The 17133-nt window shown below is 31.6% G+C and overlaps 1 protein-coding gene across 1 annotated transcript; it reads right to left on the bottom strand.

The window, feature by feature from the left end:
* Positions 1 to 3436: 3436 nt before the first annotated feature.
* Positions 3437 to 6359, bottom strand: LOC107916730 (probable serine/threonine-protein kinase PBL7). The gene is made up of 6 exons (XM_016846092.2): positions 5612 to 6359; positions 5239 to 5496; positions 4978 to 5153; positions 4827 to 4906; positions 4592 to 4739; positions 3437 to 4017 (listed from the first exon to the last, which is right to left on the bottom strand). The coding sequence occupies exons 1-6, from the start codon at positions 6171 to 6173 to the stop codon at positions 3673 to 3675; spliced, it is 1569 nt and encodes a 522-aa protein (XP_016701581.1). The 5' UTR covers positions 6174 to 6359; the 3' UTR covers positions 3437 to 3672.
* Positions 6360 to 17133: the final 10774 nt, after the last annotated feature.

The following is a 17133-nucleotide window of genomic DNA, read 5'->3' as shown; positions in this document are numbered from 1 at the left end:
TTTTTGCGACTTGATACGTGGTATGTAAGTACATTGGTATGAAATGATGATATTCTTGATATGTTTATGTGTCTAACCTATTTGGATGTTAATGTTGGCATGCACTTAGTGATGACATTATGTGACAAGGATAGTCAATTTGTATGCCAAAAATGTTTGGTAGTTATCATGCTTATATGTGATCAAGGTAAGTATAGTATTTTCATTTGAACTTATTAAACATTTGTATGCTTTCTCTAGTTGTTTCTCTACTTGTAAATCATCACCTTGCAGAACTTATCGAGCCGGATCAGCGTAAAGCACATGATATCAACAAGACGGTAGATTCATTTTGAGTATTGTGACATTTATATAAGAGCACTTTGTTATGCAAATCGTTGAAGTTGCATGTTTAGAATGGCATATAACCTAGTCGATGCATGGTTTCATCAAGTTTAATGCTATTAAGAATGATGATCTTGATCTTGCTTGAGTTTGGTATGCTAAGGGTTGCAAATTGAAATAGTTGGGCAACTAAATTGATGCATGGTTTGAAAAGGGTATGTTTGAATGTTAGGCATGAAATATAGTTAGTTTATAATTTGTTTGAGTTCATGTCAAAGTTGTGTGAGTTCTTGATGTTCAAATGGCATAGGTATAAATGTATTGAACTTGAATGGAGTAGTTTAGCATAGTTAGATGGATAAATGGCTTAAATATGATAAAATGAGGAATATTTGTTTTGTACCATATTGAATGTTTGATCTCACATGATTGTAGGCTTGAATTGATATAGATTGATATGTATTGATGGTGTTTTGGATTGTGGAAAGATGTATGAATGCATATAGGTGTTTGATTGAAAGCATGAAAAGTGTATCAATATGTTCGTTGCTAAAAACAGGGGCAACATCGCGACCATGAGTCCCTGATATCAAAACATAGCTCGACAGTGAGTGGCATCGCAACGTCAAGATGTCTGAAGTCACGATGTGACTCACTGATTGACAATGTGGCAACATGAAAATCATGATGTCTCAACATCGGCCCGAAATTTTGAAAACTTTATAATTTGATTCTAATTCAACCTTGAGATAGCGAAAGAGCTTTCGTAAGCTTGTATGAGACACAAAAATGATTATGTAGCATAGAATGCATGAGAAAATGGTTGAATGATATAAATTTGACTGTGGCAATGAATGTAGAATTATGTAACTCGAACTCAGAGATTGAGTCGGACAAGAAGTGTTATAGATCCCATCTTCACTTGACTGGTTTAGACTCGACCTAGCTACAAGAAGCTAACTTTCACAACAACAATTTCCCATATTTGCTTTAGGAAAAAAAAAATCAATTCCCATCTTTCCCTTCAGATTTCTTCACTGGTTTAATTTCATTGATTTCTATTCACCTCAACAACAGCCCTTTTGAACCATGGGAGATCCTAGTGAGCTTAAAGGAAACATCTTCTTTGAAAACTCTCAGCCAACAATGCTAATATCAAAGGCAAATTCCCAAGTTTTTTTACCTTGAAACTTTTCCATCTTTGACTGAACTCCATTTGGCTTTAAACAATCTTAAAGGAGAATTGCCTGCTAAGTTTTCTGGTTCAATGATTCAATCTTTATGGGTAAATGGAAAAGTTTAAACGGCACACTTGAAGTGATTCAAAACATTTCTTCTTTGACATAGGTATGGTTACATGAGAACAAATTTTCTGGTCCTTTACTTGATTTTTGGATTTCTTCACTGGCATGGAAGTTTTTGGAATTTTTGTGGGTTTTCATTTTTGTGTAAAATAAAGGGTCGTTTCAATTTTCTTCCGAGGTTGCCATCAATGGTGAAGAAGAAGAAACCATTGTGTTCATGGCGAAGAGGATGAAGGGTGGGTTTTATTTTTTGGGTTTTTAAAGGACAAAATCGGTGAATTTTGTATTTTAATTATCTAGGAATTTAACTTTTTCCTAAATTACATGAAAATATATGTTATTTTATTTTTAAAATTATTTAACAGTCATGTCACCATTCTGCTATTACTTTAACAAAAATAGATTAAAAAAATATTTCAATAACTCATGTGACCATCTTATAACTTTTTAAAATTAGATAATTCGATTAAAAACTTGATAATATAACTATTTAAGTAGTTTACCTTTTATACTATCATTAAAATTTAATTCAATAACGGATTAATTTTATATATTTATTATGCATATATAATTATAATATTAAAAACATTTTATATTCATTTAATTTTAATATTAATTACTTTTGTCATTAATAAAATTTTAATATAAATATACAATACTTATGAAAACATTTTCATAAAATAAATAATTATTATTTATTTTTGTTTTAAGTAATATTATAAAATTATATAGATTGTTACTAAGCTATAAATTAAAATTATTTCGAATTTTAAATCAGATTTATCTTAAGTTTAGATTAAATGAATTTTAAATTCGAATTTTTACAGCTCAAGCTTTCTCAAATTTAAGTTTTTGTTGAACTCAGCATTTTTTCAATCTTGAACTTAAGTTCAAATCTATTATGTACTCAATATATTCAAATAAAAATAATTAGGGGGTCAATGACACAGATATTATATTGGAAAACGCTATTCAAAGAGATGTCGTCTCACAGTGGAAGTTTGTCCACTGGAAATTAGAACCACTGGCAGCGGATATTCGGAAGTTTAACAGTACATGTCCAAATACAATAACAACAAGGCAGTTACCCACTGGCACATGACACAGAAGCATTAGCTAAAGGAGTAGTTGTATCCTATTTATATATATATATGTAGATTGGCATTAAGTATTACATTAGTATGCTTTTGTTTTGTACCCCCGAAGAAAACAATATAGCTGACAATGATTAAAGCCGTCTTCTTGAAATTAGTGAACCCACTTCTTTGATGGCTACTTCAACTGTGGACCCTTGATTCACCCACGTAAACATTAGGCATAAGAATAAGCCTCAAGTGTTACTACAACCTTGTCTTTAAACATGACAATTTTCGCCATGCAGAGAAAATCTGAGCGAGCATGGTGCAACAGAGGTCGGAGATGCATGGGTAACACCTGGCTCTGTCACGGGGACTATATTTGCAAATATTTTGTGAAACTTTACTTCTTCCTTACTGATGAGAGACTCAACATCCAATAAGATTCTTTGTTCTTTTTCTTGATGTGATGATAACAACTTGTTGGTAGTTAAACTGTTACCTCTTGTCGTTTAATTGCTTTCAATGTTTGGTTTGTCTATTTTTAAGAACAGAAAGTTCCTTTCATTGGCCACAAATGGCCACAAATTTTCCTTCCTTTGTTGAGTAGGCTTATCTAATCAACAATCCAACCACACAGTATTGACTTGTTTATTAATCACATCACCTGAAAATGTTTCAAAAAATTTTACAACTTGAAATTGCAATTGAACAAATTTAGTCAGTCACCGCTAATGGAAAATCACACGTTCAAATGAAAATCAGTGGTTTTTCATGAGAAATACAGAGGCAGAGGGAATCATGGTATGTACATACAAACCAGCTTTCATCAGACCCCTTTTTCCTATTTACACTTCAACACTTTTTCTTTTTCTTTTTCTTCTAATGCCTAAAACTTTCTGGTCAAGCAAGCAACAAAGAAAAGGGTGTGGGTGAAAATTTCCGTGGATGAAAATCAATTCCATGTTTCACCGACAATAAAGGTGATCGTCATCCTCAAACTCCGAAACTCCTAGCATTGCCAAGGCTAAGTGACTCTTCATCTCACTTTTTGAATGTTGCAATTGAGAGTAACAATCAATGATTCCAGAGAAATTGGACTTCTTCCTAATCGAGTAGAATGGTTCTTCTTCACCTCTCAATATCGCGATAATTTCATCGATGGCTGGCCTTCGTGATTCTTCATTGCTTATGCAGGCTGCTGCAGCTTGTATCGTTCGTGCTATTTGAGTTGAATTTTTCAATGTACATTTGAGTCTTGGGTCGAGTAATTCTTCGACGGCTGCCATTCCTCTATGTAATAGAGGTTTTGCCTGAAAACCGAAACAAACTTAAAAGATTACAAATACAATTTCAATTTTACAGCGAATAACAAACAAATTATCATGAAAACGTATATGCTAAGCTAAGGGTGAATGAATCATATCAGCTAACTGCGAAGGAGCTCCGAGGCGTATCATGATTTCGTTCCAAAGCATTGAATCATTGAAGCAAAAAAAAACCGACAACATCAATGACTACATAGGGTTGAGAACCTATGAAAAATGCAGAATACGAGATTTTGATCGATAATAATATGCCAAAAGGTTTCCACAAATTCCATGATAGAGCTGTCTCACCACAAGAGTGCTCGTTCAAACTTAAGATTTAAAGGTTCAAGAAAGCAAGTGGCCATTTCAGCTCTATGGTCCACAGTTGGGAGAAATTTCATTATCGAATAGTCATCATCCATAATGGTTAAGTATTTTCAGTACTGTCACTTCTGATGTTAAGAGAGGACCCCTCTTTTGCTCCCCGGGAAGCTGTTAAGGGGAACCATTCTTTCAACTTTTATGAATTCAATGCAAAGCACGGTAAGTTTTGTGAGGAATTAATAAAAAAACCTACCCATAGGACCAAATTCTCTTCTCCTGGAGGCCGTCTTGACTCAATTGGTTTGAGTCCGGTTATCAGCTCCAACAAGACCACCCCAAAAGCGTAAACATCGGTTTTATCAGATACTTTACCGTGTTGAAAATACTCAGGTGCCAAATACCTACATACCAAATAATAAATTTTACCAAAGCAAAGAGCACATAAAAAGATTTTTAGCTTCTCTGAGAAACTGTTGTTGAAAGCATACCCAAATGTGCCTTTAACAGTTTTGCAAAGGAATGGGATTGAGGGTGCAGATGTCCAAGTTGCTAATCCAAAATCACACAACTGCAACCATTAAGAAGTAGAGATATGAGATACAAGAATTGGTCTTAAAGGAATCAGACCAAGATCTTTACCTTGGGTGTTTTGTTGGAAGAAAGAAGAATGTTAGAGGGCTTCATGTCTCTATGAACAACACATCTTTCAGTTCCATTGTGTAGATATGCAATAGCCTCTGCAATTCCCAAGGCAACCTTATACCTAACAGACCAAGGAAGAGTTGAAGGTCGTCCTTTTGCTCCCTTCTTCTTATCTGCAAAATAGCATCCCTTAAATCATTCAAAAATCATTACAAATCTAAATAAAAAGTTCCACAAGAAACCAAAGTGAAGAGTTACCATGAAGATGGCGTTCTAAGCTTCCACCAGACACAAACTTATACACCAAAAACAAACCTTCCTCAGGATCAATACAAAACCCCAATAGAGGGACAATATTTGGGTGATGCAAAGAACTAGCAATCATCAGCTCTCTGCAAAAGGCCTTTGCAGATTCCTTATCTTCTTTATCCAGCCTCTTAATAGCCACAGTTGTCTTCAATAGTCCAACTTCGCCTTTAAAAACAAAGCTCAATGCTCCTCTCCCCAAAACCCTCCCTACACCATTGAGTTTCCAATCAAAAACCAATCAAAAACAAAAACCCGTACCAGAAATAGGAATAGAATTTTTTTGAAAAAATAATGAAAGAAACCAAATTCGTGAAGCTGATACCTTTGGAAAAATTTCTAGTAGCTGAAACAATTTCACCATAGCTGAATCTGACCAAAGACTTGGCGACTGGTGAAATACTTCTTTCCAGAGACTCAATCCTTCTCCATTTCAATTCCTTAGCTCTATCGTCACTAACCCCATTATCCAAATTCACCATCAAAACAGTAGCTGAACTTAAAGAATTTGCAGTGATGGCTTCGAGTTCAACTTGAGAACAAAAACTAAACCTGAAAGACGAGTGAACTGATTGTGGGTCAGTGCTTGTCAACTCAGCTCCTCCACCTGACTCAGCCAACAACCAAGCCTTATTATGCTCCAAATTGCTTCCCTTCTTTTCACCATTGTTTTTCTGACTCTTTCCTGAACCGTTTTTCCTTTGATAATCAGGAAGAAAACAAGCTAGACCAAAATCCCAAATCATTTTTGTTAAGAAGGATTTGGTTTTTACATCATTGTAATCACTATGGAGATCTGCAGATGAAGTAGAGGTTGGTGCATAGAGAGTAATCAAGCCATTTTTTGAAGTCCTAGAGTTAGTGCAGGTTTCTTCAAAAAAACCCATAGCTTTGAAACAGATCTCAATGTAAGCAATACGAAGCACAGGTTCCCAGATTCCAAAAGGAGGAAAGAGAGAGAAAGTTAAAAAGAAAGGCTGAGTCTTTGAGAATAAAAAAAAAAAGGTGAAAGGTGCTTTGCTTGAAGAGTGGGGGAGAATTTTCTGAGAGAAAAAAAAGAGGAATAAGAGGGGTGGGTGACTAATATAAAGGGTATGGGGCAATGTAATGCAGACATAAACTATACGCAAACATTAAAACTTGATCATACAAATAATATTATAATTTTTAAGACAAGATTAATGCTATGTTAGTGGGAGAAGGTGAAAAATGTAAAGATCAGACAAATTAGACTGGGATTATATTTTTGGTTTATTTCGAGGAAAGTGGGGGAAATATGAGAAAACCTGATGTAGTTTCATAATCTCTGCTTATATTTGTATGATTCAATTATTAATTATGTATTTAATGAATAATCAAATTAAGATATTGAAAAAGTAAATGAGAATTCCTTTTTCAAAATTACAATTGTTATTCTCTGTATGTTTGAATGGAGGGAGTAGAATCTTTTACTCCGACAAATTTTTGAAATGTTTAACCTATCATATATTTGAATAGTAGAGATATTGTATTTGAGATGTCTATACTCAATTTTGGCCTTTGATTTTTATTTTCCTACCATGTATGTGGTAGTGTTATTACCTACTAAGACCCTTTAAGGGCATGCGTTTGAACCTCTTTGGCTCTCTTTGGAGTTGAGACATAAAAATCTCGAGGCTAAAATTGAAAATAAACACTTTGAGTAGTATATCTTTACTATTGAGGATTTAATTAACTCCTTAGAAGACAATATTTCAAAAACCTCTCACAATAGAGAGCCAATTCCTCGAGAATGTTAGATTAAAATTTTTAAACTGTTAATATAAACTTTAAAGGGAATACCATTCTCAACTAATATATTAGAAATGGATTTATAGCTTTATAAATAAAATAATATAATTATATTGTCAAATATAGGTAAAATATTATCTTATAAAATAAATTTTCAAGATAAGGATATTATTTAATATATAGTTTAGGAAGGAGTTATGAGTAGTTTTAGGTATTGTATTAAAAAGAACAGATATGATTATAATCTATAATGAGATTGTCAAAAAGAACAGATACTATTACCCTTTTCTTCAAAGGGAAGTATTTGATAATCAAAGTTAAATTTTTATATTCCACAAATAGAATAAAGGGTTGACAAATGTATATGGAAAAAGACATAGTGACAATTTTTTAAAATTTATTATAAAATAAAAAAATACATTATCAGCGTATTAAATATTAATTTTTTTTAATACATAATTTTTTTTATTACACATTAAAAGACATTCTAAACATGAAATAGTTAAATAAAGTAGAGATTGTTGATGTAAAGAGTAAAGCGGAGAAAATGAAGGCAGAGAGGAAGTGAGAAACACAGATGAGACACCAACTAAGAAAAAGGGGAAGCTTGTGGGATAATGATTTTCTCAGATTGGGAAAATGGATTAAGAAATGATTAGGAGAGAAGTGAGAGGTGCATTATTATAATTAAACAAAAACAAATCATGGTTTTACCAAAATGAATGAAATGGGGGCATCCAACAACATATAATCTCTCACAACCACTTTTAAACATTTTCCAAATAATAATTCCAATACATTTAAACACAAATTAATATTGTGTTTACACTTTTAATTTAACACATTTGTATTATGACACACGTACTTTAATAAAATATCTAATCTTCGGCTTAAGCTAAACTAATTTTTTAATAAAATGCTTCCCATCATATCATAATAATAATAATAATAAACTAACTAACTTCTTTAAATTAATCCGAATTTTTTAATTTAAGCTAAAAATATTTTGATTCAAAAATTATTTTAAATAATTCTGATAATTATATTTGTATGTGATTTTAATACATTTAAAGTATAATACGAGCACCTGAGACCTAAAAAGTGTGATATTAGCGATTGTCCAAAAATATGGGTAAATTATATTTTATAAATAATATATATTAATCGTTTAAAAATATTAATAATGAGTTGTAATAATATTTTTAATATTTTTATTATAATTTAAGTGTGTATATTTCATGTATCATAATATTAATAAATTTGAATATAATTTAAGAATTTTTTTTTGTATTATTACAATAGACATTTTTGTCTTTTCAAGAAAAACTTTTTACGAATAATACTAAATCCTTGAATTTTTAAGTTAAACTTTTCAAAAGTATTTTTTAACATCAATTCTTAATTGGTCCTACAGTATGTCATATTCACGATGGAGGTGAAGAAAATTTTGTAGTCTCTTTGTGTGTGTGTGTAACATTAATGAGGTTTTTGGATAAAATGACAAGATTTAAACTTTGCTATGTAGAGTAAAAAGAAAATTGGAAAGAAAAAAAAATTGAAAGGATGGAAAAATAGAAAGATGAAAAATATAATTTTTCTTCTCAGTCATGTTTGATAGAAAAGATAAAAACTAAAATTTAAAAGAAAAAATAATTTTTTTCATTAATTACTTGGTAGAGTTGGAAATGAGAAAAAGGAAAATAAAACATTTGAAAAAATGCATAATTTTGAACTAGCATACACTTCTCTATTATTTTCTTTCCCCTCATCATTCTAATTTAAAAGAATTGATTTTTATGCATTAGAATAAAATGATATTCCATTATATTTTCTTTTCTCTCATTTTCTTTTGTACCAAGCACGCACTTAGAAAGCTTGGTGTTTTAGATTCAAATCCTACCATGTGTAGATTTTTTTTTTTATGAATTTAAATTTAAGGTGTGTTTGTGTAAGAGATTTTTAGAAATGATTTCATTTGTATTCAAGTTTTTAAAATTCTAAAGATAAATTTACTTTTTGGATAAATATAATGAAGAATTTTAAAATTTGTCAATAATTTTATGAGGCAAATTTGGATTTCAATAGCTCAATTTACTTTTATCAAATTCTACATAAATAGGTGGTTTTTCAAAGTTCTTCTTATTTTTATTTGATTTAATGCACGTGATGCCACTATAACATAAAAAAACTTAAACTTCAAAAATGATTTGTAGTTAATTCTAATACATATTTTTATTTTTTATTTTCTTAAAGTTAATCATAAACTTCTACAAATATAATGATATCCACATGGACTATTTTATATTTTAATATAACTATTATTTTTTATAATTATTTTTAAATTTGTAAAATTCTAATAACCTAATTTTTATTAATTAAAATGTTAGTATTTTAATAATTAAAAGAATAAATTTTATAATAATAAAAAAGCACCCTAATATTAATATTTATTACTTTTTTAAAAGAAATTGCTTTTACATCTTTTTTCTGATTGAATTGGTTTCACCAACTCAATAAAATATTTAATAATATAAATATATAGGAAAGAAAAAAATTCAAGTGACACCAATTACTTTATTTATGTAATTTGGGAAGTTTATTTAAACACATTTTATGGATGTTATTACTGCTATTATTATTTTTAAATATGAAAAGAAAGAACAAGTTAGGAATAAATAACAAAATGTAAAGTCTTAATAATAGTAAATGTGTTATTAGATTGCTTTTATATTTATATATGTTGATTTCTTAGAGTATATATGTTGATTGAATCTTAGTTCGATTGACATCAATACTGTTGTCCGTACAAAAAGATATGGATTCGAGTGCGCTAAAATATATTATCCTCTTATTTAAGGGTTGAGAATGAGCTATAGGCAATTTTAAACATTGTATCAAAAAGAACAGATATAATAAGAATCTATAATGAAATTTAAATTAAAAAATTAAATATATATACCAAAAAATTGAGTGTACTTATAAAAACTATTAAGGATAACTTCCTATTTTCATATACCAAAAAAAAGAAAAAGTAATAGTATATATCTTAATGATGTTTTGAAAAACCCTAGAAAAATATATGAATCCTTAGTTAGTTTATACAATATATTTTAAGGTGTGGTACGTTGTAATTTTGATATTCGAATTTGATTATGTATATTCTTTTCACCCATATTAATTTGCAATCTACTAAAAGGAAAATAACAAAGAAAAAATATGAAGTTAAAAGTAATTTTCATCATTTCCTATTTAAAGGAAAACAAATAGTTTAGTATAGACATGCCGGTGGAACATTAAATTGTGATAGAAAAGTGAAGACATTTTAATTAATATTAGGTTATGTGTTTCCACCATCATAATATATAGTTTTAGTTCTAATCTGTTTTGAACTTTCTCTAGTATTTTTTTTAATGAATGATGAAAATCATTAATCCAAGATTGTAGTTAAACTATTACAAAAGAACAAAAAAAATATTGTACAGTAACTTTAAGCTATACAAATAAATTAGCCAATGATACCTTAAAAAGCACAAAGTGAAGTATTAACATGATCAATTCTATTGATTGGTCCTCCTTCTAAGCGAGCCCGCACAATCTCTTTAATCTGCACCAAGACAGCATCTATAGTTAAGAAAGCATCGATAGTTAAGAAAGATGCACCAAAATACCTCTTGTTCATCTGTCTTCATATCACATACAAATATGCACTCCAAGCAAGTTTGAGTATTGCAACAAGCAAGGTCTTTCCTTTAAGTTTCAATATTGCCCAAGCTAAGTCTTGCCTCCAAGTTCCCACAACCCTACGTATGGGGTAAAGGCGCAAAACTGACTACCACACCTTTATTGAAAAACTGCACTCAAACAAAATGTGATCACGTCTCTCTGCAGCATCCATATAGAAAAAGCAACAAGTATCAACCAAAATCCCAAAAGCAAGCAAACGATCCCGGGTTGGGAGTCTTTTAAGAATGACCATCCAAGCAATAAGAAATGCTTGGGAATATGTAAAAGGAACCACAGCAAACAGTATCATTCCACCTTCATACCACGAGTTCTTATTGCCTCTCATAATCAAGAAATACTCACTTTAGCATTAGCAAATTGTTGAGAAGTGATATCAACCAAAGGCTTCAACTTAAGCATCATTCGTTAATTTCAGCTACTTATTGAAGTTGGAGTCACATCCAAAAAACTCCTACCCTTTTAACACATATTTTACTAACCCAAGCGGTCCAAAAAGACCTTCTCCTACAAGCAAGGCATGGATAAGCAGCAAAATACAAGCTTGATTCCGTTTTACCATATTTTTTAGTTTCAAGCCCCTTTTAGATTTAAGTAAATAAATAGCCTTCCAACAAACACAAGCGCCTCGACCCGAGCCAACCTTTCCTTTCCAAAAGAAGCTAAGACAATATTAACAAACCTTCTTAAAAACACTCTTAGGCATTAGAAATTGACAACTCCAATAAGCTTGCACACTAAAGATCACAGCCTTAATGAGTTGCAGTCTGCCAATATGACTCAAGTGCTTAGTAAACCACCATTGAATCCTGTCCAGAATCCTATTGCTTAAAGCAGTACAGTCATACCGAGATAACTTTCAAGAAATAAGAGGGACACCAAGGTACCTCATTGGTAGCCTACCAACTTTAAACCATGAGCAAGTAGTCATGAGAGCCAACTTCTCTTGAGGCGCCTTAGCAACAAACAATTCACTTTTGGAGACGTTGAGTTGCAACCCAGAAAGTAAGTAAAACTGCTTAAGAACATAATAAACACCAACCATCGAATCAATAGTACCCTTAGACAAAATAAGAAGATCATCAACAAACATTAGATGAGTCAACTACACTCGAAGCATTTAGAATGATACTTGAAGAAAGCATTTATGGCAACAATATTCAATAACCTGGAAAACACGTCCATTGCAAGCACAAAAAGGCAAGGAGAGAGAGGATCTTCCTACCTAATACCTTTCCTCCCTTGAAAGAACCCACAAGGCTTCCATTAAGGGAGACAGAGAATCAAGGAGTAGTTAAACAAACTTTAATCCACTTTAAGAACTTTTTAGGGAGCCCTTGAGCTCTAAGTATTGAAAGAAAAAATCGTTAGTGCAAAGAATCAAACGCCTTTTGAAGATCAACCTTCAAGGCACATCTAGGAGAAATATGTCTTCTGACATACTCTTACATTAGCTCATGAGCCAATATGGTATTATCAGTAATACTACGCCCTCTAACAAAGACACTCTGACTATTAGAAATCAAAGTAGACAGAAAAAGAATCTTCTATTAACCAAAACCTTGGTCATGCACTTATAAACTAAACTGCAACAAGAAATAAGCCAAAAATCCTTTACATAACTAGGATTATCACACTTGGGAACCAAGGAAGTTGAAGTAGCATTAAAGGCAGCTAAAAAAGTGGAGGATGCAAAAAAATATTAAATAGCCTCAAAACTGAATTACAGATTTGCATGTCTTCTTATTTAACTCATTATCATCATTATAAATATCTTGCGGTCATTGAATGTACGAGCAAGAAATCTCATACATTTAAAGACTGGAAAACCCGTACATCACTATTCAGTATAATCACAATTGGAAAAATAAATAATTTTGTTCTTCCTTCTTCTTTTTCCAAAGTAATTATAAAACAGTAATAAAGATTAATTTACAGGGAATAAGACATGGTACCATTTATCCTCTCATAAATTCGCTTAATACCCCATACAGATTTGAAGAAGAAAGTTGTGAAACCATCAGGACCAAGGGTTTTCTCATTCTTCTGCCCAAAAATAGTTGCATTTATCTCCTTATTAGTAACAGGGCTAGTCAATACACGATGAGCATCATTAGACAATTAAGGTAGTAACTCCTGAAGCAAAGAATCTGGGCACTCAACAATATTAGAATCAACTGTGCCAAGAAGATTTTGATAAAACCCTAAATTTTTTGCAAAAATTTAACCAAAAGATCCCAACCGATTACCAGCTGCATCAAAAAGAGAAGTAACAATGTACTTATTCCTCTTAACTACAACAATATTATGAAAAAATTTAGTGCTTTGATCCCTCTTCCTGATCTATTACACCCAAGCTTTTTGTCGATAAAAACATGCTTCGACCTCTTGCCAAACCAAAAGATCAGCTCTCACCTAATCAAGATGACCATTTCTAACTAGATCACCCAGCAACAAAGCAAGTTGCAAGCTCTTCTACTCCTTAGCCTTAGCCTTAGCCTTAACTCAAGCAGAAATATTACCAAAAGTCTCAATGTTGAGCATCTTTAAGACAGGTTTAAGACTCTTAAGCTTGGTAAATAACTTCAACATAGGATCACCCACCACAGTAGGCTACCAAGATTCAGCAACAAGCTGCAAAAACATATCATACTTAGCCCAAAAATTAAAGAACTAAAATGGCTTTTGCAAGGATTGCACAGGCCGCTTCAACCAAACAATAGAAAGACAATGATCTAAACAACCAGGAGCAGCAAACTCAACCCATGAATGAGTCAAAACCGCAACCAAGTTACATTAACAAGAACTCTGTCAAGCTTCTTCGTAATGGGCCTATCCAATTTATTATTAGACCAAGTGAAAACATGACCAAAATAAGCATGATCAAAGACTTCAATCTCCTTACCAAAGCTTGAAAATCCTCCATATGAACAGTAAAAGACTGGAAATTATCGAAAGAAAAAATCTTCTCAAGCAAAAGCGTGACATTAAAGTCACCACCCAACAACCATGAAGTATCACCAACTTAACCACTCATAGAACAGAAGTGAAACCATAGCTCTCGACGAGAAACACCATCATTATAAACATAAACAACTAAAAAGAAGACTTTCTAATGTTGCATTTGCACACTACATGTAATATATTAACTAAAGACATACAACATATCTATAATACAAACACTCTTTCAAATAAGCCAAATTTTATCATTAACAACATAATCATAATTGCAAACAAAGTTCCACCCCTGAAAATACTTCCCCAAAATAACCGAAGCATTATTACACTTAGCTCTAGTTTTCAACAAACAACAAACATCAATCTTCAATCTAACTAACCTATCAACTACAAGTTTTTTACTTTAGAGTATTATTAAACCCACTAATATTCCAAAAGAGAATAATCATGGAACACAAAAGAAAATATGTACCTTCTTTACCACCTCTCTTACCACCTACTTTTCCTTGCCCTTTAATAGGAGAATTATTCATCTTCTTCTTACTTTTGTCAAGGTTCTCTTGCTTTGTAGCTATCAAAGGTCTCACAAGAGGAGCTACTGCCAGTGAGGCCAACCTAGGCTTCCGAGGAGAAAACTCAAGTTGTTCAGTTCCATTATCATCATCAACATCTTACTCAGCATCAATATTATCAACAACAACATCATTAGAATCCTCAAGCTCAACACTCAAAGCCTCAAATCTATTACTAGATCTCGTAAGATAAACATGCTTCGTTTAAGAGTAGGGGAAAGATCTACAACCATAGCTTTACCCTTAGAGAATAATTCAAAAGTTGAAGTCAAAGCTACACCACCATCAAGTGCACTCTAATTTGAACCGTAGCATATTTTTAAGGAACAGAAATTTGAGCAATGTCTGCACCATCTTGCTTAACCCTACAAACTTTCACCTTATTTTTCTTAAAATAGTGCCTACCAGAATGACTAAAAGATCGATATTGTAAACAATGTATCGGCAACCATGGTACTTCAACTCCAATAAAAACAAAGGAACCATTACGCAATTCAACATTAATAAAACGAGGGATTTCAAAATCAACAAAAATCTCAACACATACCTTCGCATAAGCAAGACATTGTTGCAAAGTTGTGATATTATATGTAACAGCCCGGTTTAGACCCTAGTTGGAATAGTGGTTTCAAGACCACAGATCCAAGTTAGAAAAATATTTTAATATTATTTTTCGTGTTTACAATAAGTGTTTAAGCATGTGTGAAAGTTTCGTGTGTTAATTTTATCATTTGTGTGCTTAATTTGATAAAAGGATCTAATCGTGTAACATGCAAAAGATGTGTTCTATTTGCTAAAGTGTCAAATTGTTATGGCTTTTTAATTGTAAGGTCCTTATGTTGCTATTATGTCATTGAAAAGGTTAATGGACATAAATGGCCTAATGTATAATGGTTTATTAATGTTTTAATGTAAGGGCAAAATGGTAAACTAATTATTAATATGTGATTAATTAAACAAAACATGAAATAAGGCCATTATGTGTTCATCTTTTGCCAAAAAACACAAAGAAAAAATAAAGAAAAAGACTAAGTTAGGGTTCGGCCTTGTCTTCTTTGATTAAGGTATGATTTTTTGTTCAGTTTTTGATAATTTTTACGTTTTGTGATCATTGCTTTATGTTCTATCAAGCCCATGTCTCAATTTCTCATTTTGTTGATGATTTTGAGTTGAGCCATTGATGAAATTGTGAGTTTTGTGTTGTTAAATGATGAAAGATAAAAGAAATGTTATAGATAAATATGTTTTGTCTTTGAGTTTTTGATGAATTTGAGTATTTTAGGCTAAATTGTGAAAATGAAAAATTGAAAGACTAAAATGTGAAATAAATAAAATATATGGGCTGCTAGGGAACATAGAAAGATTTGGCTAAGGCATGATTTGGATGAATTTTGTATATTTCGGTGTTTTGTGTAATAAGGACTAAAATGTCAAAATATAAAAATTAGGGGTTAATGTGCAAAAAGGCTAAATTATGTGGTTATGATTTAATTTAATTAATTTGAGATTGAATAAGTGAATTTTGAATTTATATAGATCAAGAAAGGAGAAATTCAGACCAAGATCGAGGCAAAAACAAAGTGCTCGATTGATCGACTAATATCATAGTTTTTACGTCCAAGGTAAGTTCGTGTATAATACATATTGTTTAAACAATGTTTATATGAGTTTAAATGAATAGAAATGTGATTGTGAAGTTTGATATGTGAATTAAGGATTGAATTTATGAGGAACAAAGTGTGCGAATAAAGAAATAGCTACGGCTAATACAATGGCATTAAGTGTGTGAGATTAAAACAACGTTGGCTGAATAAAGGGCATTATGTGTGCGATACCGATATTAATTCAATTTATTGTAATGGCACTAAGTGTGCGATACTATTATAGCTTCAGCTATTTAATTAGCACTAAGTGTGTGAGTTCATTGAACGTTTAAGGATGATCAAAGGAATTAGTGCATCGAGTATTGAAGTGATAAATGTGATAGATATGAACGTAATGGTATACTTATGTACAGAACCTATTTGGTTGATGATATAGAGTATGAAATAGATGAAAGATTTTGTAAATGAATGATGAAATGAGTAATGTGATGAGTTGTATTAAGTGTTAGTTAATTGATTGAATTATGTTTTAATTGATGAGTTAAATGTGTTATATCATGAACTTACTAAGCTTTAATGCTTACTGTGTGAAATGTTCTCTGTTTTATAGTGTTGCAAAGCTAGCTTGGATCCGGGAATTGTCTGTGATTCAATCACACTATCGGACATCTATTTTGGTACCATTTTGAAAGTTGTACATATGATATATGGCATGTATAGGCTAGAGATATATTGATAGGTTTTATGATATGAATATCTAGCCATGAGGTTTGGCTTGTCAATATTGGTATGTATGGCCTTTTAAGTTGGCTTAAATGATGTGTTCGATAAGTAAGTTATATGATGTATGTAATGCTTATGTGATGGTTTGAATATGGAATGTTGAATTGGTAAGTTTTGTGGTATGAAATATGTGATAAAATGATGAGTTTATGTATTTGGAACTTATGTAATTTGTGATGATTTTGGTACATTGATTTGGTATGTTTTAATTGTGGAATTGAGTAATGAAATGGTTGACTATGAAATGGCATGAAATGTGTGTGATTTGGTATGTTTGGGCTGCCTATAAGTGTATGGAAATGATTCCAAATTGGTTGTTATAAGTTTACGATTGTAGGGTGGCAAATTTAGCTTTTCAAATAGCCTATTTTTTTCCACACGGGCAGAGACACAGACGTGTGTCTCAACCGTGTGCAGCA

This window comes from Gossypium hirsutum, chromosome A12 (genome assembly GCF_007990345.1).
Source record: "Gossypium hirsutum isolate 1008001.06 chromosome A12, Gossypium_hirsutum_v2.1, whole genome shotgun sequence".
NCBI classification, from domain to species: Eukaryota; Viridiplantae; Streptophyta; class Magnoliopsida; order Malvales; family Malvaceae; genus Gossypium; species Gossypium hirsutum.
Note: the sequence above shows the minus strand (reverse complement) of the source record. Positions and strands in the feature narration are given on the sequence as shown.

Bases quoted from the DNA above. Each gene is read 5' to 3' on its own strand.
- LOC107916730 (XM_016846092.2), bottom strand. From the start codon at position 6,173: ATGGGTTTTTTTGAAGAAACCTGCACTAACTCTAGGACTTCAAAAAAT. The intron at 4,907-4,977 runs GTAAAGATCTTG...TAATGGTTGCAG, and splicing joins CTTCCAACAAAACACCCAAG to TTGTGTGATTTTGGATTAGC. The intron at 4,740-4,826 runs GTATGCTTTCAA...TTTGGTATGTAG, and splicing joins ACTGTTAAAGGCACATTTGG to GTATTTGGCACCTGAGTATT.